Source organism: Heteronotia binoei, chromosome 9 (genome assembly GCF_032191835.1).
Source record: "Heteronotia binoei isolate CCM8104 ecotype False Entrance Well chromosome 9, APGP_CSIRO_Hbin_v1, whole genome shotgun sequence".
In the NCBI taxonomy this organism is placed as follows: Eukaryota; Metazoa; Chordata; class Lepidosauria; order Squamata; family Gekkonidae; genus Heteronotia; species Heteronotia binoei.
Genome location: NC_083231.1, coordinates 22,982,876 through 23,006,752, shown reverse-complemented (window position 1 = coordinate 23,006,752; position 23,877 = coordinate 22,982,876). Strand labels below are relative to the sequence as shown.

General features: G+C 42.8%; 2 protein-coding genes across 3 annotated transcripts in view; one reads left to right on the top strand and one right to left on the bottom strand.

Moving 5' to 3' along the window:
• The first annotated feature begins 346 nt into the window (after positions 1-346).
• NIPAL1 (NIPA like domain containing 1) lies at positions 347-19,419 on the top strand. Its single transcript, XM_060246300.1, has 6 exons — positions 347-597; positions 7,933-8,199; positions 10,997-11,053; positions 12,074-12,164; positions 14,383-14,543; positions 16,129-19,419. The coding sequence occupies exons 1-6, from the start codon at positions 555-557 to the stop codon at positions 16,740-16,742; spliced, it is 1,233 nt and encodes a 410-aa protein (XP_060102283.1). The 5' UTR covers positions 347-554; the 3' UTR covers positions 16,743-19,419.
• A 1,208-nt stretch (positions 19,420-20,627) lies between these two features.
• TEC (tec protein tyrosine kinase) overlaps positions 20,628-23,877 on the bottom strand; it is a 48,450-nt gene continuing 45,200 nt past the window's right edge. For both annotated transcript variants that reach the window (XM_060246299.1, XM_060246298.1), the window contains 2 exons: positions 23,662-23,819; positions 20,628-22,480 (listed from right to left, as the gene is read on the bottom strand). In XM_060246299.1, coding sequence (XP_060102282.1) covers positions 22,409-22,480; positions 23,662-23,819 — 230 coding nt within the window. In that variant the 3' untranslated portion in view covers positions 20,628-22,408. The remainder of the gene's footprint in view (positions 22,481-23,661; positions 23,820-23,877) is intronic.

Sequence of the window (23,877 nt, the reverse complement as noted above, 5' to 3'; positions counted from 1 at the left end):
TCCCCAAGCCGCTGGCTTGGTTTAGAGAACTGATTTAGAGAGAGAAATGGCTTCTCCAAGTTAGCTGACTGGGCAATAGGGCCTTCAAGAGCCACGCGATATGTGTGAAAGAGCCACAGCTTGGCGACCCCAATGCCATATATAGAGTCCATCCTCCAAAGTATCCATTTTCTCCAGGGGAACTGAAGCCTGGGGAGGAGCTGCAATTCCGGGGGATCCCCAGGTCCCACCTGGAGGCATCCCTACACGGCGGTAACAGCTCGACCTGTCTGTGCTCAGAGGGCGAAGCCTCCCCCCCTCCCTCCCCGGGAGATAAAACAAGAAGAAATATCCCCCCGCCGCCTTTGGCGTCACAATCGCGAAGCCTCAATGGAACTCTCTCCCGCCTTGCTCGCCTGCCCGCCCCTCGGCTAGGACTAGGAGTGGCCCGGAGCTGGCGGCGAGGGAGAGGCTGCAAGCACGAAAGTGACTTCTTCGTCCGCCCTGGAGGCTGCTGCCGCCTTTGGGTTCTCTGTCCCGGAAAAGTCGCCAGCGAAAGCTGCCCAGCAGCAGCCATGGGGGAGAACGCGGTGCGAATCCTAAATCCTTGCCGCGAAGGTCAGTCGCTTCGCTCCTCTATAGAGCGAAATTCTCGAAAGGGGTGTCGGGGAGGAGGGCTTGGGAAGCCATTCCGAATTCTGCCCTTCAGAAACGCGCCATTCTGGGGGTGGGTGGTAGAGCATCCTTTGCACATGCTCAGAGGCAGGGGTCGCTTTGTAGAAAAATAGGTGGTGGAGCTCATCCAGGGATTGTTCTGCAGCTGCACCTGCTATTCGATGGGCAAGGTGGGGAGGAGGAGGAGGAAGAGGAGGGGGAACCGTCAGAAAGGTTCAGGAGCTGTGCTCCTGTGAGCTCCTGCTGAATTCAAGGCCTGTTCAGAGGCATTTGCAAAAGGAAGCCCTGACTGGGTTTCTGAACAAAACAAAAGCCCACTCTCCTACTTGAAAGGCTACTGTTTTTCTTTGCATTTTCTTCACATTGAGGACTGCTAGTAACAACAACCCTGAGAGGTACCTTAGGCTGCGTGTGCGACTGGCCGAAGGTGATCCAGCCAGCTTCCATGGCAGAGCCAGGATTTGAACTTGGGTCTCCTCCACTTCTCTGATAATCTCACTCACCATTGCAGCAGGCTGGCTGTTAGACTTACATGGCTGTGGTGGTGGAATGTGCTATGCAGGTGCCGCCAATTTAAGAGTATCCCTGCACGGTTTCCAAGGCGACACACTGACGGGCGCTGGGCTTCTGGGGCGCCAGGTTGGGCACCCCGTGTGATTTGGTGACATCATCAGTGGGGGGGAGGGTGACAGAAGTTAGCTTTGCCTAGGGTGCCAGACAATCTAGATGGCCCTGCACACGGACACAGGGGGGGGGGGGTTGCCATTGCCTGCCGCTGCGTAACATCCCTGGACTTCCTTGGCATCCAAGTAATGACCCTGCGTGGCTTCTGATGAGACTTCACTGCACTAGCCAGGGCTGTCCCAAATGAAGAAAACAGCTGGACTGAGAGTTACAGTGGCTGAAGGAGGTAAGGAAATAGCTGTAAAAGTTAAAATGAAACTGAGAGACAACAATTGCAGGTGCAAAGGCCATGCTTTCAAAGTTCCAGGGAAGTTGGGCATAACCTATTTCGCATGCAGAGTGTCTTGCCTTCCCTACAGGTCTGCCAGATGCAAGTTGGGGGGGGGCAAAGGTTTACTCTGTAAGAAGAAGAAGACGACCGCAGATTTATACCCTGCCCTTCTCTCTGAATCAGATCGGCTTACAATCTCCTATATCTTCTCCCCCCACAACAGACACAGCAGAGTGGTTAAGTGTGTTGGGCTTTATCTGGGAGAACCGGGTTTGAATCCCTATTCCTTAACTTGCAGCTGCGGGAACGGCCTTGGTTCGGCCATAGCTCTCACGGAGGTTGTCCTTGAAAGGGCAGCTTCTGGGAGAGCTCTCTCAGCCCCACCCACCTCACAGGGTGTCTGTTGTGGGGGAAGAAGATAAAGGAGATTGTAAGCTGCTCTGAGACTGATTCAGAGAGAAGGGTGGGGTATAAATCTACGGTCTTCTTCTTTGCTGCCCTGGGATAGGCCATTTCAACTTGTTAATGGTAGGCTAATGGAAGATTGTGGAAGACAGGAGGGCCTGGCATGACTTTGTCCATGGGGTCGCAAAGAGTCGGACTCGACTGTGTGACTGAACAACAACAAATAATGGTAGGCTGACCTGCTATTCCAGTGGTGGCTATTCCACATGTGGCTCTTTCACACATATTGTGTGGCTCTCAAAGGCCCCCTGCCCTGGCCCCATCAGCCAGCTTGGCGAAGGCATTTCTCACTTTAAATCACTTCTCCAAGTCAAGCCAGCCAGCAGCTTGGATAATGCATTTAAAGTTAAAGTTGCTTTCTTTCCACCCCTCTCCATTTATTTTCCTTCCTTCTTGTGACTCTCAAATATCTGTGGTTCTGAGACATGTGATGTTCGTGTCTTGCAGCTCTCAAACATCTGATGTTTATTGTGTGTGGCTCTTACGTTAAGCAAGTTTGGCCACCCCGTTCTATTCAGTATAAGAGGTTAATGCACTGGATGAAGGGTTGATTGGTCCCTGTTTATTTCAAGGCAGAAGGGGGGTATAATATAACATTTCTAGGAGCAGCGTGGTCTTTGAGGATGAATGTTGTTCATTTGTTACGTTCTACAATCATTTCAATAGCCCCGTGGTACAGAGTGGAAAAGCTGCAGTACTGCAGTCTGAGCTCTCTGCTCACGACCTGAGTTCGATCCCGGCGGAAGCTGGGCTCTAGTAGCTGGCTCCAGGTTGACTGAGCCTTCCATCCTTCTGAGATCAGTAAAATGAGCACCCAGCTTGCTGGGAGGAAAGTGTAGATGAATGGGGAAGGCAATGGGAAACCACCTCGTAAAAAGTCTGCCGTGAAAACATCGTGATGCAACATCACCCCAGAGTCAGAAACAACTGGTGCTTGCACAGGGGACTACCTTTACCTTTTCTTTTACAATCATTTGATCTAGACTTTGGAAATGTTGGCAGTGATGAGTCGATAATTTGTTTTTTCTTATGAGGGCGGTACCAAGTTATGAAAACCAAGATAATGGACCTTTAATAGGACAGCTGTTGCTCATTAAAACCCTGTGTTAGAGTAACTGGCTGAACTAGTTGGAGTCCATTGCTTAATAAGCATGCCGCTTGGATGCCTGGGCATAGTGTCCATGTGCTATGGAAACTCCTGGTAGAAATTCAATATCTCGTGAACAGGGATGCCAACCTACAGGTCATACAAAAATACAAAAATACAAAATATTGTGCACAAATACTCTTAACTGGTGTAAATAAAGTTCTATTATAATGAAATGAACAGCCTACAACAGTGGGCATACATTCATACAGTATAAATAGAAATAGAAAACAACAGTCTCAAAACAATATTCCAAGGAGGACCCCACACAGTCACAGAGTTTTCAAAATGAGTACAATGACTCAAAAATAAAGTTCCACAGGAGTCCCTCCGTTGTTTGTTGACTTCTGAAGGACAAATTCTAGCCTTCACGCAAACCCCGGATTTGATTGCGTTCCGCTGCTCCTGCAGCTTCCTCGTAAGTCAACTGTAAACAACAAAAGTGACCGATAAAAACCACCCTAAACCCAAGTGATTTTAACAAAAACATACAGATACAGTAGGTAAAACAACCTGAAAAATCCAGCCAAGTTCTTTCTCAAACGCCCATTTTGATATCTTAATTTGCAGCTTGGGCTGCCAGAGCCCACGGCTTTTTTTAAAGGGACGGACACAGCTGTTGTTGTTTAACCATTTAAAAGAGACCACACCACACTCTCCAACATTTAAATGGTTAAACAACAACAGCTGTGTCCGTCCCTTTAAAAAAAGCCGTGTGTGCACAATATTTTGTATTTTTGTATTTTTGTATTTCATATATTGTGCTGCCACTGTTCTTTTGCAACCTACAGGTCATGGCTGGAGATCTCCCACTATGACAACGGAGATCAGTTCACCTGGAGAAAAATGGCCGCTTTGGAAGTTGGACTTTATGGCATTATGCCCCAAACCCCACCCCTCTCAGACTCCATCCACCCCCTCCTTGCAAATCTGCAGGTATTTCTAGGGTTTCCAAGTCCAATTCAAGAAATATCTGGGGACTTTGGGGGTGGAGCCAGGAGATATTAAGGGTGGAGTCAGGAGCAAGGTAGTGACAAGCATAACAGAACAAAAGGAATTCTGGCCTTCACATTTAAAGGGGCCGCACAGCTTTTAAATGCCTTCTCTCCATTGGGAATAATGAAGGATAGGGCACCTTGTTCGGGGGCTCATAGAAGTGGACCCCCTGGTCCAATCCTTTTGAAACTTGGACAGTGTTTTGAGAAAAGGTACTAGATGCAATGCTGAAAATTTGTTGTTTCTGCCTCAAAAAACAGCCCCCCCCCACAGAGCCCCAGATACCGGTGGATCAATTCTCAAAGAAACCCTTTGGGAATTGGTCTCCATAGGGAATAATGGAGTGCTCAGCAGACATCCCCCCCCCACTGCTTTCTGATGACTCTGAAGTGGGGAGAGGGTCTCCAAACCAGGGGATCCCTTGCCCCCCCTTGGGGATTGGCAGCCCTAGGTATTTCCCAACCTGGAGCTGGCAGTGCTGTTCATGGATACTGTGCCCAGTAGTAGATGAGATGGTTTGCATTACACAGACCTGATCAGAGATCAATGGCTTGGATTCTAAGCCTATTTCCCACTGGTGCAGCGACCTCTTCTTTTGCGGAGGCAATCGTTGGGCATCAGGCATTTATGTTCACAAAGCGCCAGTGCCTTTCAGTGAGCTGGGAAGTGCTTAGTGACAGAGGAATGCATTTGGTGGAAGAGGATCTCCGCCACACAAAAACAGGGAACGGGCATAAGCAGAAAGCAAGCTTAGGATCTGAGCCCATATAAATAACGGTTGCCATTGAGAGGAGGAGCTGTGGGTCTCTCCAAGAGCCTCTGCATCGTCCCAGGTTCAATCCCGGCATCTCCAAAGGACCAGGTAGGTGGTAGTGTGGAAGACCACTGCATGCACCTGTCTCTGTGTTACTTGAGGCTGTAGAGAGCTGCTGCCAGTCTGAATAGGCATTAATGACCTTGATGGATCAAGGGGCCTGGTTTAGTGTAAGACAGCTTCATGATAAAGGGGGTAAAGCTCATGTGAACATAAACTGTCAAAAGCCAACATCTGAAGCAGTGTAGCTGTATTGTGGTGCTGGAGGAGACTCTTGAGAGTCCCTTGGACTGCAAGAAGATCCAATCAGTCAGTCCTAAGGGAAATCAACCCTGACTGTTCCCTGGAAGGTCAGATGCTGAAGCTGAAGCTCAAATACTTTGGCTACCAAATGAGGAGCACTCACTGGAGAAGACCCTGATGCTGGGAAAGACAGAAGGCAAAAGAAGAAGGGGACGGCAAAGGATGAGATGGCTGGACAGTGTTACTGATGTCACTAAAATGAATTTGATCAGATTTCGGAGGATGGTGGAAGACAGGAGGGCCTGGCGTGACTTGGTCCATGGGGTCGCAAAGTCGGACTCGACTGTGCAACTGAACAACAAAGCTGTATTGATTAACCAACACTGATCTCTGGTCAGATGTACACACAAGAGATGGTATCGTAAAAAGCTAAGCATTGTGCATGACCCAAGGAGCAAAGGAATTACACATCGACGTAAGCTTTCTTAAATTCATTCATTTCTATCCAGCTTTTCTCCCTAGCGGAAGCCCAAAAAAACGTATAATACAAAAATCAAATATAACAAACAGGAAGGCAGGGCCAGCCCTAAACTGTCTGTTACCCTAGGCAAGGCTAATGTCTGGTGCCCCCCCCCCCCGATAATGTCACTGAGTCACATGGGGGTGGCCAATTTGGCACCCCCAGAAGGCTGGCACCCTAGGTAGTCACCTAGTTTGCCTAGTGACAGGGCCGGCCCTGCAGGAAGGGGAAGGAATGAATGACTTTTAACCACAGAGGAAGCCTCACTCACACTCTTAACGCTCCTTACAAATGGATCTTCCTGGTATCTTTCCTGAAGGCCAACAGCCCTTTGGCTCATCTCCCTGGCAATACTCCCTCTAAGCTGTGAGCAAAAATTCTACTTTGTGAGCTACTGGCATTAAATCTGTGAGCTACTGCATAAATTAGTGTGCTCTGGGGTCATCCTTCCTGAGCTAAGACAAAAATGTGTGAGCTGGAAGCTGAAAATCTGTGAGCTAACTCACACTAAGCACACTTAGAGGGAACATTGCTCCCTGGTCATGCTTAGACCATTAGTATCTGTGGACACACAGGCCTCGCTGAGGTGCTTCTTATTGCTAGCAGTACCCAAACTGAAAACTGCATTGTCATTTGACTGCTTTCTACTCCTTCCTTGCCTTTCTCTTCTTCCTTGTGTACATAGTAAAAGCGAGTTATGAATAAAAATAGAGCTGAAATTATCGTGGACGACTGTCAGCTTGTGTGTGTTTGCTCACCGTCTTTCTCGTTCTGTTTTCACAAACTCTTGCCTACAAAGGTTTGTGCTGTATTAATCGCTGGTGGCAAGCAGTTCTGTGGTCAAGCTGCTACTTGAGAAATGGTAGGCTGTAACACTGCAAGTTCCTTCCTGGTATGTTTGGCCATAACCTGTGCCCTCCCCTATTTTCTACAGTACATTAAATGTTCAGTAAAAACAGAAAGAGAAGGGAGGCCTGTAAGAAATGAAGGACTTTGTGCTGTCTCTTAGCCTCAGAGAGCCAGTTTTGTGTAGTGGTTAAGTGTGCGGACTCTTATCTGCGAGAACCGTGTTTGATTCCCCACTCCTCCACTTGCACCTGCTGGAATGACCTTGGGTCAACCATAGCTCTTGCAGGAGTTGTCCTTGAAAGGGCAGCTGTCATGAGAGCCCTCTCAGCCCCACCTACCACAAAGGGTGTCTGTTGTGGGGGGGGGGGGAAGGTAAAGGAGATTGTGACCGCTTTGAGATTCAGGGTAGAGGGCGGGATATAAATCCAGCATCATCATCATCACTCAGTAGGAGAGCACATGACTTGTGTGGAAAAGGGCTGTGTTCAATTCCTGGCTTCTCCAGTACCAGAACTAGTAAGGAATCCCACAAGAAATCCTGGAGAAGTTCTGCCTGTCAAAATACCTGGTATAGGTGAAATGGAACAATGTTCTGTCTTGGTGGAAGGCAGCTTCTTATATATTCACATACATAAGGACAAGTAAAATGCTTTACTTCTGTGGGGAAAAGGTGTGTTAAGATGATTTTAAAATTCCACATCGGCTCATATACCCTATTTCTCTAAGCAGTAGTTCTAGAAATGGTTTTATAAGATTATCTTCCTTGTACATGGACAGTATGGGAGACCTGTATATTTCATAGCATCTCTTTACAGGGTGAACCAAAAGCCAGGCCCTTTTTGAATTGGTGCAGCACTAGATGGGTGCATAAAGCTTTACATAACATGAAATGACTAGCAAAACCCTAACCCTTGTAGATAGTACTAATCCCAGGCAATACCACTCCAGAATCCCAGTATTCTAGCTATGGCTGCTGTCAGCAAGAAATCTCTCAGCAGTGTTTTCAAACTAGCTCCAAATGGAACTTTTTTCTTTTGTTGTCTTAGCAAATAGATGATTTCAAAACTTGTTTCTTCTGCCCACCAACAGCCCCAAGATAGGTGTGGTGCAGGATAAATATTGGTGGCTTGGAGATGCTGCAGCCTTCAGGAGCCAAGCTTTACAAAAAGCTGCAAGGATGGGGAACTGTGCCTTTCATCAAATGAGCTCTGTTGAAACCTTTCTTCACTGCCTTTGGGATTTGGCTGGCTCCAATGAAATAAGTATTTTTCCCCGTCCTTCTTTCCTAGGTGATGTGTTTCCTCTGATTTGCCCCAATGCCTATCATGCATGGTGTCAAATATTCAACGTATCTGCGCTGCCAGCGTCTTTCTTTGTTTCTTCTGGCCGATACCCCAATGAGACAAAGTTGAAGCTTTCCGCAACAACAGGAAGCAAATACAGCTTATTTGTAGGTACAGCCTTAGCCATAAGCTCCAGTATCTTCATTGGCTCCAGTTTTATACTGAAAAAGAAGGGCCTTTTGCGATTAGCTGAAAAAGGAGCCCTAAGAGCTGGTAAGAAATGTTTTCTGGTTTACAATTTTAAAATGCAAAAATCAAAAGGACGGTTTTGGGGGTATTTTTGTTTTTTGGAATGTACCTTTAATTATATTCTTGTCAAGATATTACGTGAAGTCCTGGCTATCCCTGATGTGGCTAGCCCACTCTCATCAGATCTTGGAAGTTAAGCAGGGACGACATTTGGAAGGGTGACCTCCAAAGAATACCAGAGTCATGATGCAGAGGCACTAAATAACAAACCACCTCTGAAACTCTAGCTCACCACTGTTGGAAGTTGGAACTGGCAACCCTAAATAACTCTGGTTTGAGGGCAAAACTCTATAGTAAAATTTCCTTCAAAACACAATTTTGCCTTCAAACCAGAGCATCACCACACAATGTCCTCAATGTGATGACATCACTTCTGCGTGATGTCATCCTGTTGGGGACATTGTGCAGGGGCAGGGACATTGCTGTTTGTAGGCAAGGTTTTCCCCGCCAGCCAGTTGGCTAGCTGTGGGCAGAAGCCCAAAAAATTGGGGGATCCCCCTCTCCCGCCTGAGGAATGCGAACCCTAACATGCCTATGGGATCCTGTGAGGAATGCATCATGAGAGGTTAGGGAGACATTGGTTCATTCTTTTTCTAATCTAACTGGTATTAACATGGCAACTGTTAACACTCCAAAGCAGAAACAGTCTTCATGCAGAGAGGCTGTTGTCTCGTGAGTCAGCATTCTTTAGGAAGTGAGGCCCCTTTAAAAAGGTAAAGGTAGTCCCCTGTGCAAGCACCAGTCATTTTCAACTCTGGAATGACATTGCTTTCACAACATTTTCACAGCAGACTTTTTTTGAGGTGGTTTGCCATTGACTTTCCCAGTCATCTACCCTTTACCTCCAGCAAGCTGGGTACTCATTTTGCCGACCTCGGAAGGATGGAAGGCTGAGTCAGCCTTGAGCCCTGAACCCAGCTTCCTGAACCCAGCTTCCACCGGAATCGAACTCAGGTTGTGAGCAGAGCTTAGGAATGCAGTACTGCAGCTTTACCACTCTGTGCCACGGGGCTCTGAGACCCCTTTAGGTTACGTTGAGGGATCTATGAGGGGAGCACAAACAGTCCTGTCTAAAGACATCATCGCTTTTCATGGTCTAAGACTTGCTGTTTCTGAATCTCTTCATAGCAATTTCTGGCATCTGAGGACATTAGATAGAAGGACCATTTTTACTTGGTAAATGCCCGTATTCTTCTGGAACAAGAGTAAAATGCAACCTTGGAAAAATTAATAAACTATATTTAGAGCAAGAGAGAAAGTTGGGCAGTTATTGATTACAGATTTGATTTGCAAACTAAGTTATTTCGTTGGCAAAGTGGGAAATATTTACATGGCACAAGATCTGAAAAGGGATAATAGGGGATTTAGAATAATATTTCTAATTTAGCAGTTCTAATTTAGTAGATATATATTAACAGCTTGGCAGGAACCTACCAGTGGTATTTCATTTATTGATTAAAGTACTTACACAATCTGTTGAATGACAGACAACTGTTAAAGATACCACACTATTCATCATGATCTTTATTATTTATTTTCATTTATAGTAATACTTTTTTGGACTAGCTAGAACATAAAAAGTTATTTTAAAAAACAATTTTAGATCTTGTTATGGATGTAAATCTTAAATATTCCTTATGATTTTAAAAAACTTACCCTATAAAATTAATTTTATTTGTTTATTTATCGCAGCAGAAAAACTAAATACAGGTCTACCAAATCACTTTTTTTTACAAAAAATCCCACCAGGAACTTATTTGCATATTAGGCCACACCCCCATGGGGGTCACCATTGTTCCACACTGGGCTTTGTTGTAGAAAAAGCCCAGCGGGAACTCATTTGCATATTAGACCACACACCCTGACTCCAAGCCGACTGCGTTCCTGTGCTTTCCTGCTCCAAAAAAGCCCCTGGTAGAAGGATTTCTGTCTGCAGACCATGAGTTCTTGTTTCCCCCTCCCTCTAGAGCCTGAAATGCTGTGCTTGGAAACAGCATGTGGAGTGCATGATGGGTTTCAGGAGGAGATGGAAAAGTTGCATTCTTCAGGTGGAAATACTTCCCACTGGAAAATATTAGCTGTTCCTAGGAACTTTAACATATCCAAAACATACAGAGTATAGCATTTACATTGAAATGTAAGAGTCTAAGCAGCAAATATAATAGGGGAAAAAATAGAAAATTGGTCAAAGAATGTATTTGAAGGGGGAGGAAAGTACAGAGTTGAAAGTCCAAAGATGCTTTTCTGTTAAGGAAGAGACTCACTTGGGAGTATTGATTTAATCAATCATTGTTCGTATCTATTATTTTATCTTTTATTATATACATTTTATATATCATTATACTGGATATGCTTTTTTATAATAACCATTACCGACAAGATTCACAGTGTGAGCATTTGAGTTTCATAGAACTCTTCCATAGCAGGAGGGAAAGCCAGACAGAAAAAAATGACTATATTAATCTGTGCTGTTACTTTTATGCCAATAAAGGCTGACTTGACTTGGAAAAAAAATGTTACTGAAAGAGCATCACGTAAACCGTATCTACATTTTAAGAGGGTCATCAAGGAAGCCCTTTGCAAACTTACTTGGTTAAAATTCAAGCTTTGTATGAACTATTTTTGAATGTATAGAGGCATGCTGAGATAAAGAATCGACGGTGGGCCGTCTTTGAAAATATAAAACCAAGCAAGAGGTGTAGTGCAGGGCTTTTTCAGAAGCCTCTCTACCTTATTTTCATGAAAAATAATTCTTTTTCAGGACAGGGTGGATATTTGTACCTGAAGGAATGGTTATGGTGGGCAGGGCTGCTGTCAAGTAAGTATATGTGTTAGTTTTGACTCTAGAAAGGCAGTTTGAGATATTACAACTGCTCCTGGAAGTTCCACCATATCTTCCTTTGCAGGGCTTTTATTGTAGAAAAAGCCCAGCAGGAACTCATTTGAATATTAGGCCACACCCCCTGATGGCCCCATTGTTTTGCATAGGGTTTTTTTTTGTAGAGGGAGCCCAGCAGGAATTCATTTGCATATTAGGCCACACACATCCAACACCAAGCCAGCCTGTGCATTCCTGCTCAAAAAAAAGCCGTTCCTTTGCAAAGCAGTCTTAAGTCAGATTTAACAAAGAAGTGTGAACATGTATGCCCCATATCAAAAGGTGGTTGGTTGTGTTCCCCACAAGAAACATTGGCAACAATTCAAACACGTAACAATTTAAACTTGTGAAGCTGCCTGATACTAAGTCTGGCCATTAGTCTGTCGAGGTCAGTATCCTGTGCTCTGACTGGCAGCAGCTCTCCAAGGTCTTTCACATCACCATCTCCTCCTTTTAACCAGAGACATCCAGAACTGACCCTGGGGCTGTCTGCATCGCAGCTCAGTTGCGTCACCATTTGAACTACAACCTCTCCCCTTAGCATTAGCACTTAAAATACACCAATCATCCAACTTCAGAATTTTTCTATTGGCTTTGTGTTGGCGAATCCATTTCTTGCAGTAGGAGGTAAAGCGGATGCAAAAGTAAACATTGTCTGAAATTCTTGTTAGTTTTATCCCTCAGTCTCAAGGGTTTTTCAGCATTTCTTCTGTTTTATTAGTGATGTTCAAGCCTTAATTGATTTGTGGGAGTCCTTTCAGGGGTGTTTATTAACTTTGTACCACTTCTTCTAGCAACAGGTCAGTTACAGATAATTATCAGGTAGGAGGAAGTATTGGTGCAATTGGTTTAGGCAATAAGCAATCTACTAGCGTTTGCTTTTTTCCCTGGCACAACAGCATGCTTGTAACCCTTGGCAAATCCACATTTTTAAAAAATGAACACATATTTCTTTTGCAGTGGGAATAGGAGAAGCGGCAAACTTTGCTGCATATGCCTTTGCACCCGCAACTTTGGTAACCCCATTAGGTGCACTCAGCGTTCTTGTAAGGTTGGTACAGTTCACTTTCCTTATCTGTATAAAGTTCATTTTTCTTAACTGCATATATCCAGTATATTATGTTAAATACTCTGTGGTTCAGTCTAGTTGATGGATCATTCAGGACTGAGCATGGAGCTGTCTGAATTGTACTGAAATTTTGTGCCTGCAAATCTTAATTAGTCTTGAGCTAGGAGTGCCTGCTTACACAGTTGAATGGGTGATGTGTATTGATTGGTTTTTACAATCCCAGTCTGCACATTTCTCTTTGCAAGTAATCTTCCCCACCCCCCAGTTTTCTTAAGTCCTTATGCATATCTTCTACACTACACTTGCCCCTCAGAGGGCGTTTTATTGCCTGCTCTCAGAGGAGGTCAAGAATCCCATCAACTTCAGTAATGAAGCAAGTTTCCTAAGAACCTGAAGGACCGTCTCTCCCCACATGTTCCCCAGAGAGCACTGAGGTCAGGAACACAAAATCTCCTCACTATCCCCGGGCCAAAAGAAGCCCGCCTGAAAGCCACCAGGGAAAGGGCTTTCTCCGTTATGGCCCCCGTATGGTGGAATCAGCTGCCGGAAGAGGTGAGGGCCCTGCGGGACTTAGTGCAGTTCCGCAGGGCCTGTAAGACGACCCTCTTCCGGCTAGCCTATACCTAGCCTACATTTAGCTAGGATAACAACTTGAGGAAACTGGCCAGCCATCTGTTCATAGGAAACTGAATTACTCTGTTTTAATGTTTTAACTGCTTAAATTATTTAATTGTTTTATATTTGAAATTGTTTACTTTTAAGTTTGATTAATGGTTGGAAGCCGCCCTGAGCCATTCGTGGGAAGGGCGGGATATAAATCCCAAATAAATAAATAAATAAATAAAAACTCTGTGGTTTCTCTATTAATGTTTTCTTAGGGAGTACTGCCCTGCCCTGGATAGCCCAAGCTAACCTGATCTCATCAGATTTTGTAAGCTAAGCAGGGTTGGCCCTGTTCAGTATTTGGATGAGAGACCGCCAGGGAAATACAGGGTTCCTATGCAGAGGCAAGCAACGGCAAACCGCCTCCTGCCTTGAAAACTCCACAGAGTCTCCATAAGTCAGCTGTGACTTAATGGCAAAAAAAGAGAGACTACTGCAGCATCAAGTGCTGTATTAAAATGATATAATCATCCAGGCGTAGTCCGTATAAATAACATCTGAAATTGCCTGCCTAGGAGACAATGAGAAAGTCAATACATTAGGGATGATTCATACAGTCACATGGCTCTAGCATACATAGCAGCAGGGACTGTGGATTGGACCCGAACTAAATTATCAAGTTCTGCCTGTTCACCATTCCTGCTGTAGACTCTCCCCCTCCCCACCACCCCGCCCCAATCCTGGCATTACTTAGGGTCTCCTGTCTCCCGGGAACAGTGTTTGGTGGTGATCTGTGGAACGAGGGAGGAAGAAAAGTTGCATTCTGCCATTTGGCAAACTTAGTCTGGATGCAAAATCCTGTCCTGTCCTTCTACCACGGCTTACTGCTTATAATATGTGCATTAGGTGTGTAAAACTGTATGCACATAGGTCCAATTTATGCAATCTTTCCTTCCCATTTTTAAGCACAAAGGGTCTTATCTAGGGGTGGAATTCTAGCAGGAACTCCTTTTGGATGAGGCCAATCCTCCAAGAGCTTATAAGACACTTTTTTGTAAGCTCTTGGAGGATTGGCTATATCAGGGGTGTGTGGCCTATTATGCAAAGGAGCTCCTGCTAGAATTCCATCCCTGGTCTTATCTGTATATGTGTATCTGATCTCTGTCCAGTGTGTACACAGATCAGCTAGTGGCATCTGTGTGATCAGTAGGGAACCTCAATTGCACATGTAGATATCCACACACCCATACATCCTTTCTATCCTTTAAGTTTCCCTTTCTTGTGGACATGTACTGCAGACCAAGGTTTGGATCCAGAGTTGCATTTCGGCGGGTTCAATGATTTCCCCTGCAGAGCGTGATTTTCCCATTCTCCAGCAGCTGCCGCAAATGCCCCCTGAAATACTATTCCTCAGGAACAATATTATGGGTGCCTGTCAGGCTGCTGTAGGAAGGGGAGATGAGAAAGTTGTGCTCCATTGGCAGGAGGTTCTTAAATCATTCTAAAAATTCTGAATTTAAACGGATTGTTAAAATTATTACACTTAGTGTTCTATTTTTGTTTAATATTTCCTTCTTTTCTTAAAAAATCCAAACAGTGCCATGTTATCTTCCTGGTTTTTGAATGAAAGGCTCAATATTCATGGGAAAATGGGCTGCATATTATGCATCTTGGGGGCCATCGTAATATTAATTCATGTTCCCAATGAGGAAGAAGTCGCGTCGTTGGATGAAATGGAACCAAAGCTGAAAGATCCAGGTAGGTCAGATTTGCAATCTCTTTGGCGTGAGTGAACCCTGTAGAAAAGATTTACTGAATTTTCTTCTTTTGATGGATTGATTGATTCCTGGGACCAGTGGATAGCCATGTGCTTCCTGGAGAGTATATGCATAGCCCTATTGCAGTGTGGCTGGCCAGGCATAGTTAGGCGAATAGGCAGTGTGTCTACTTTGGCTTGTCATTAAGTTTTTTAAAAGTCACCACTCATTTTTGAAGACAAACAAACGTATGGTATATCGTCCTAACCGTATTATGAAATAGTCATAATAAAAAGGGTGCGTGGTGGGGAGTCAATGACTTGCCTTACTGGAGAGTATAAAAAGAAAAGTTTCACTACCACACCCAGTTGGTAATCAAACATTTATTCATGAGTACTGAGGGAGAGCCTGGCAAACTTTGGTAAAGGGGAAGTGACTGATTAGGTAGGAAGGGTTATATTGTTTGTTGTTGTTAAGGGGGCAGGAACTCTGGGGAGCCTGAAGGCACTGTACTATACAAGCAGCACAATCTGATGCAGCAGTTGTGTATTAAAATAAGTAAATGGTCACACCCCAAAGTAAGTCTTTGAGATGGAAAAGCAGAAAAGCCACACAGAGAAGACTGGCATGTGGCAGGTTAAAAGTCTTGTCGCATCTTTTATTATTTTATTATTATTATTTGTTGTGAGCCGCCCTGAGTCCGCTTGCGGAGAGGGCGGGATATAAGCTTAACGAAATAAATATTTTTTGTGTGTGTTATAGGTGTAATGCACTGAAAGGTATTGCCTGTCATGTAGAGGAGGGCCCCCCCAACCTTTTTAGAGCCCATGGACACTTGGCATTCTGATGTGGAGTGATAGGCGCTGCCAACAACACTCACATATACAAACGTGCACATAGAGGAAGCCCAAGTGTGGGGGACAAAAGAACAGGGGAAAGAGTGAGAGAATAAAACCAACATTGTGGTTCTTTTAATCTGTACAGTCAATTGGGCAGGGCCCCCATTTGGCTCCACTCATTTTAAAAAGCACTTGTTGGGTATCAGGAAACTGATACTGGGGTAAACTGGGAAACCCTGGGGGTAGAGCCTTAGATACACCCAACTCTCAATGCAAACCATGTCAAATGGATAAATACATTAATTTTAATTGGAATGTTTTTAAGTGAATGTGATTTTAAAACCTGTTGTATAATTTATTGTATGGACCGATGTTGTTAGCTGCCCTGAGCCTGCTTCGGCGGGGAGGGCGGGATATAAATAAAATATTATTATTATTAAATACATGGATAAATGAAACTTCATTGGTCTTAAAGGTGCCATTGGATTCTATGGCAAATGGAACTTTACTTAATACTCACCCACCCTCTTTTCCTCATCTGTAACTGGTAGTAAGGAAGCTTTATTTGTGAGCATGGAGGTTGCTGTTCTACCTTGTATCAAAAATCATGCATGGAGTAAGTGGATTCAATGGAATTTAATCAGTTATGCATTTCTATGATGTGTTGGACAAAATGCAATTGTCACTGCTGATAAATGCTTAGTCCACATAATGTAACATTCCCTCCTCCCTTCTCTCCCCAAACAGTGTTTATTACATTTGCAATCACTATACTTATGATCTGCCTCGTTCTCATTTGTTTCGTCACTCCCAAATTTGGTCAAACAAATATTCTGGTCTACATCGCGATTTGTTCACTGATCGGCGCATTCTCCGTCTCCTCTGTCAAGGGCCTTGGCATTGCCATTAAGGACCTATGGAATCATGAACCTGTCTTCCAGTCTCCACTGCTATATGTTTTTGGAGTGGTTTTGGTGTTGTCTGTCAGCACACAGATTAATTACCTCAACAAATCATTGGATGTGTTTGATACGTCTTTGGTGACGCCCATTTATTATGTGTTCTTCACGACCACTGTGGTGATCTGCTCTGTCATCCTTTTCAAGGAATGGAATAGCATGACATTTGGTGATATTGTTGGGACCTTGACTGGATTCCTCACTATCATTATAGGCATTTTCTTTCTTCAGGCTTTTAAAAACGTAAGCGTCTCCTGGAACCAGCTGACATCTGCCACTAAAAAAGATTCAGTGTTGCCTGTCTGTGGCTACGTTCATCATACTTTATTGGAGAACACAGAGACGGGAGATGAGGACAATACGCTGTTTAGCCAAGGAAATGAGCAAGATGGCTGTCATTAATAAGCCTCAAGAGCTTGGACAGCCAAGAGGAGCAAATAAAGTCTATGAAAATTAATATCTTCCTCCCTTCTCCCTACAAAGGACGGCACCTGTGTATTTGGAGCAACAGAGAGCAGTCACTATACCTGGTGAAGTAACAGAAAAGGAAGTGTAGTGATATCTCCCATATTTTCCTCCCGAAACTTTGGCAGCTTATGGACTTTGCTGATACAGTGTGGTGCTGTTGAAGAGTTTTCTTACGCTAAATAACGAAATTGCATATAAAGCATATTGTCATATGCAGCACTTTACAGTTTTACTATTTCAAATGAGCACTTTTACAGCTATCTTGGAGGGTGTGTGTGGCATTGGAGGGGGAGGGGATCATGACATTCCCAGAATCTTTTGTTACTAAATGCTGTGAAGATTTTCAGCTACCAGGTGTCTTGAAGGAGAAAAAGAACCTTGGTTTTAAATTCTAGCAAAGCCTTGTACATTTTCCTGAAAAGAGGATCTTTCATATATCAGGTAGCACTGAATTTTGCATGTATATTCTATTGTGCATATTTTTACTGTATTTTATAAAGCTAATCTTAGATTTGTTTCTTTTCTCACACTCCTGTCTGATAACAAATTCCTGGGACACAGACCTGATAACTAAGGTCTTCTCAAAGTATATTACCAAAAGCTTTAGGAATATAATTCCAAGTACTCCTTTTATGAGAATGAATCTTACTTTACTTAAACTCAACTGTTTCTGGTTGATCATGGTTTTCCAGGAGTAGCCATCATGTTCTACAGTTCATTTTCTAAAACAGTTTCTTCTTGTCCATTCCAAATAGAAGGAAAATGAAACTCAAATACATATTTTATTAGATAATATAAACAACCTATTTGATCGGTTTTGAGGCAGAATTTCATATTGTGTATTATTTATGGAATATTAGAGAAGAATTTTGGATAGATGCCACCATGGATGTTCCTACAACTAGGGTCGATAAGTCTTTGGATATACCTTTTTAAATACTTAAATTAAATTGGAGGATGGGCTTCATGTGTATTTAGTTGTAAGAATGGGAATGGCAGATCTGAATCTTGCTGTTGCTTGTTTGAATCCTGCTGGGATCATACCCTACAGAGGGTTGGCTAAGCTAGCATTTAAGATCTGCTCTAGGTCAGTTTGTTATTGCTAGTTGGTAATATTCCAGGAATGATGGATTAGGTTATGAAATAACTTTGTGAAGTTCTTCCATCCTTAGCAATATGCATAGTTCACATGGAAGTTTTATTCGAATGCTTTGCAGTGTGGGCAGCCTCCATTATTGTTTTGATCACCTTCACCATCGTGTGAATCAAAAAGTAACTGCAGGCATCAAACATCTGTTCTTTTAAAAGTAGTTTTGTGGTGTTGCTCCATTAAGCACATTCAGGATTGACTGTAGTCAATTCTGGGCCCACACTCTTAGTAGATCAGTTCCAAAACTGTTCAAAGAAGGTAAACTGATGCTGAAGTGGGAGGGGGGGGGTCACTTTAGGTTTAAGCCGAATGGAAGAGTATAAAAGCTATGCTTGCATTACAGGAATGAAACCAGTATAGGCTTTGAAATCTGATTCATGCAGAGGGCAAAGTCTGCCCACGTCAGTGTTATGTTTGTTATTGGTTCCTGGTCTCTCATGTAGCCCTTATAAGCAGTTAACAAACTGTGTCTTTTAACGGTGACCTTCTCTTTAACAGTGTTTTAGGGGAAGAAACGCCAAAAGACAGGATCCCTGGATTGTGGTTTATTTGTTTAAAATACTAATATTCATGTTAAGGGTTTTTTTGTTGTTTGAAGTAGCCAGTAATTACCCTAAAATCTAGTTGATGCTATGTGGTGCATTCAGCTCTATTCCTTAGAGGAGTTCAGTATATTAATTCTTCAAGGCAGATTTGTGACACTTCTGTTTCAATTTTTAAATGTAAGGCTCCAATGAAACAGGAAATGAATATTAATAGAATACCGTAAGCATCCAAAAGTTCCCCTTCTCCTCCACTGCCGTGCTTTCACATACTAAATACATCAGGAAGCACGCAAATAGGTGAGCTGAACTTTTTAAAAACTTAAGTATATTCTAGCTGTCACCTGCTGAAATTGCTGCTTGTGTGTTAAACAAATGGGTGTGGTTTATGTTTGTATTCTGAAAGTCTGGCATTTTATTCTCATTTAAGAGTTGCAGCACAACTACTAAAGAACAACACAATTTATATGGCATTTTGCGTGTGTGCTGTTCCCATATTTATTTACTACAATTTAATGATCAAGTACCCACTAGCCTATAGAGTTTTTTGTGTAGGGATTCCTTGGAAGGGAGTTGGCTATTTTGCTGTTTGCATTATTTGCCCATCTTTGACATTTGCAGTGAAATTAATACAGAGGTCCATTTTGCATGCAATCCAATGCAGCGTTATTCCATTCTACATCCACGGAAGTCAAGTGGATGAGATTGGAGTAACTCTGCGTAGGAATGAACATACTGTTAGTTCTTGTCAATCAGGAGAACCTTTAGCATCATTCAGGAAGCACATAGCATTAAACGTTTCAAACTATTTAATTTGAATATTTTTAAAAGGTTTTTAAAATGTTTCACTCTCTGATGGAAGATTTTAAAGGTTTTATTATAATGTTGTTGGCCAAAGAATAAAGTATACTTTTGTGTATCTGTGTTTTCCTTCTTTGCTAAAGAGAGCCAGTTCTCCCAGATAAGAGTCCCTTTCTCACATAGTTAATTCCAAAACACCATGGCAGCTATGTAGGTCTGTCCTTGGTCTGACAAGGTGGCCTTTGATCTAGTCTCCCTGAGGCTGGGGTTCTCCAACACACAATCCAAGATATTCTCAGCCAGAATACCTGTATTCAAGCAGAAGCCTGAACCTGGTATCCAACACAACATACAGTTGTTCACAATAGTTCACGGTTATCTTATTTTTCACTGGCCCAGCATTGCATACCACCAAAATCAAAGTGAAGCACTCTCCCCAGATCAAGCAGCGTCAATACAGTCCAATTCCCAAAACTACCATGACGAGAGAAAGAAAATTGTAATGCCAAAGTGCCCGAGCTCCACCCCGACCTGCTATTAAAATATTTATTTACCCCTTTTTAACTTGAGACATTTTCCCTATTGGGATAGTTCCGTTTGTATATTTTGGATTGTCTTCTACTCATTTTATTGTACAGTGCTTACAGTTTTGATCCAAGAGCCAAGCCTCTTACAGTATGGTAGGATGGTACAGTAGGACCTCACCTGTCCTATACCCCCACTGTCATACCTTCCAGGTCCACATTTTACTCATATAGTGTGGATACTCTCTTCCTGCTATCCACCAAAAATACACCATGACCAATCCAGACATCCACTCCACTAAATCAAGCAGCGTCAATACAGTCCAATTCCCAAAACTACCATGACGAGAGAAAGAAAACTGTAATGCCAAAGTGCCAGAGCTCCACCCCGACCTGCTATTAAAATATTTATTTACCCCTTTTTAATTTGAGACATTTTCCCCATTGGGATAGTTCCGTTTGTATATTTTGAATTGTCTTCTACTCATTTTATTGTACAGTGCTTACAGTTTTGATCCAAGAGCCAAGCCTCTGCTCTTGGATGTTGCAACAGATCTTGGGATCTAGGGGTAAGGTATGGAGCAGCAGAAGGTCTTTGGAGGAATGCTCTTAGATGTTGCTAAGGCTTAATTCTCTCAGCAATAGAGAATCTGAACATAAAATGAATGGTGCCGCATGAATAGGAGGATGTCAAGTGAAGCACGTTTTTTGATTGTATAATATTTCATTAGTTGGTCTACAAAGTTCACATGTGCCAAATTCAAACAAGAAAATGACTAAAGCATCCCAGTGTATAACAAAATTCAGAGTACATGTGTTTTTCTTTTACATTTGCTTTTGTTACAAATGCTGCATGTCAAAGATACAGTTGTGATTCCATATAAATACATGTGTTCAGTGAATATTTACAATGTGCAGGCTATATAAATTACTCTGAAGAATGCTATGTCAAAGTTCATCCTCCAGTTGCTTCCTTATTGGTCTGTTCACAGTGCTTTCCTATGGGCTCAGGATGAATTACAACAGTGTCTGGTCCAGCCAACCAGAAGTTTCACTACATACACTCCCCCCCCCCCAGGCTCTATGTATCAGATGCTCTATCACTATGTTCTATGATGCACACAGCAGTCCTGTTGATACGATTGGCTTTAGATCTGCCAGCTACTTAAAACTTTCTAGGACAGGGGTGTCAAACATGCAGTTCAAGGGCCAAATCAGGCCTCCGGAAGGCTCCTATCAGGCTCCCGAGCAACTGGCAGTCATCTGCTTCCTTCTCCCTATATCTTGCTTCCTTTTGCATAACAGTTTGCTTTGCAAGGCTTGCTCAATTGCGCAGGAGTTACAGAGCAAAACATCTATTTCCTCTATTAGCTGAGGCTTCTCGCTTGGGGAGGAAGGGGGGGGCAGAGCTTGTTTTTCCAGGCTCTCTCAATTGCACAGTGGAGCTACTGAGCCAAGCCTCCCTTCTATTGGCTGAGGCTCCCCCCCCCCCCAGTCCCCTGGGGAAGGAAGGAAAGAGCCAGAGCTTCCTTCACCCAGTTCCCTGGATCCCATGGGAGAAATACAAAGAAAGCACCTTTAAGACCAACGAGTGCTAAAGTTTTAAGTTTTTTGAAATATATATATTTAATTCTGTTTGTGTGCTTTATAAAGTTTACATCTCTGCTACCAAATCTTAAATAGGTACACACACGGCCTGGCCCGACTTGGCCCAGCCTGGCATGACCCGGCCCAACAAGGTCTCATTTATGTCAGATCCGGCCCTCATAACAAATGAGTTTAACACCCCTGCTCTAGGAGACTTTGTGATAATATATAAAAGCACTGTCTTTGATGCAAGACAGTCACTGATCAGTGCTTACTATCAAAAAGGTACATTTAAAAGAATGTCTGTGGTTATAAACTAGCAGCAATATTTATAGCTTTGACCAGCCACTGAGAGATGCTGGCTTTTCAAGACAATGCCCTGAAAGCAATGATGTGGCCACAGCTGGCTCTTACACAAGCGTCATTCTTCTTCACCTTAGCTGTTGACTTCATTTATACCCTACCTTTCACCCCAATGATGACCCAACGTGGCTTGTCCTCTATTTTATCCTCAAGACAATTCCGAGAAGGTCAATTAGGCTGAGTGCATGTAACTGGTCCGAGGTCATCCAACATGCTTCCATGGCAGAGTGGGATTCCAACCTGGTTCTTCCAGATCTTAGTTGGACGCTCCCGAACCACTGTACCACACACCAGTTCATCGTAATTGAATAGTGATTGATAACTTATCTGAAATTAGAAATGAGAAAAAGACTTGTGCACCCTTCATTAGTAGTCAAGTTGGGGTTTCTGGTCTACTTTTTCTCTTTGGCAACTCTCCTGGATGTCCATTTCAGACAGAGCATCACGTAAGTAGCTAAGGAAACTATGGATGTCTTGGTAAAACCCTTCTTCATGTGAAAATATTACATGTTTATTGCTTTGTCCCTTTGTGGTCCATTCAGCAGCATCCAGGATCTATCCTTTAACAAGAAAAGGCACAGCAGCATCTCTGGCCAGCTCTACTGTGACCTTCTGTGCTTCTGTCATTCCTTCTCAAGAAGCATCCTCTGATATGGCATAAATCTTTTGAAGGAGATCTTGAAATGTAGGACGTTTCTCTGGGTTCTAGAAATTTATAAAATGGCTTTGTTAGAACTACTCATTCTTAAACTCTCATTACAATAACGCAGTGAAGCAACAATAGCGAGCAAAATACAGTGTTGTACTACTCGTTCAACCAGAAATCAAATTAAGTTCAAATTTTTATTTTTGAATAAAAATAGATTTTTAAAAGTCATATGTGGAATATTAATGGGCTAATAGTGAAAAGGCTACAAGAGAACATAGCGTAAATAATAAATTTCTCATATTCACAAGTATTGCTCTTGCCAAGTCATACGGTCCAGTCCTGACTTATAAGAAACTCAGTACAGAACTCTTGAAATATTAGGATAAATCCACTGACACTAATAAAAGAATGTTTTGTCTGGTGTATTTTCCACATAGCTGGGTAATTTTCATGTAGCTGACTAATTTTCATATAGCTGAGACGAGATTTCACGATTTATAGATTTATATCCTGACTCTTAATTATAACGTCCCCCAAGGAATTTTAAAAATAGTAAGTTGTTTTCCTTGAGAACAATTCTCTTGGCCTGAATGACCCTTTTATAACATCAGATAGACTATAATAGTCAAAATCAAAATTGTTCATAAAAGGTGATCAAGCTGGACTCACAAATGTGTGATAAGACATTAATACATAATATAAAAACTGCGCTTCCTTAAAAGCCTCCTATCTATTATTTATTTACAAAACAATTTATTCTGTGTTACAAAAAAGTTTAATTGCAATTTGTTTTTCTCATTTTGCATTTCTACCAAGTTAGGCCTACTTTCTGTTGCAATTCTGAAGCCATCAAAATTTCATTCTGGACTTTATTTCCCAATCCTATGATTTGTACGATTTGTTCCTTGGTCCACAAAACATGCCTATTACTTCTCTTGCTTCATGCTTATCTTCTCCCATTTATTTTATGTTTCAAATGCTCTCTGATATCCTATCAGCACAATCCTAAGCAGAGAGACACCCTTCTAAATTCACTGAAGCACTGTAAACTGCTTCTTCTGTATGGCTGATGGTCTGAAAGAGAGATGAAGGACCCACTGTTGTATGGTACTATGGCCAATAGCACAAAACACCCCTTTTGTACTTTGTTGTAACAATCAGTTGCTGTGCCTAACTTGTTTAATGGCTGGAGCTCCATGGAGATATATAACTGATATATACAGTAATGCACCCATACCTCTTGCCAACACAGCATCATCACGTCGTAAACATTCTTAGAGGCTAACTTTGGCCGAAATAACCGGTGCCCTTGGCTAATCATAGTCACCACTTCATAGTTTGTGTTTGTCTCGAAAGGCATTTTGCCTTCAGTAAACACTTCCCACATGGTAACCCCTGGAAAATTAAAAAAACACAACATCTGTCATGTTCATAGAAGTTTTTGAGCAAGAAC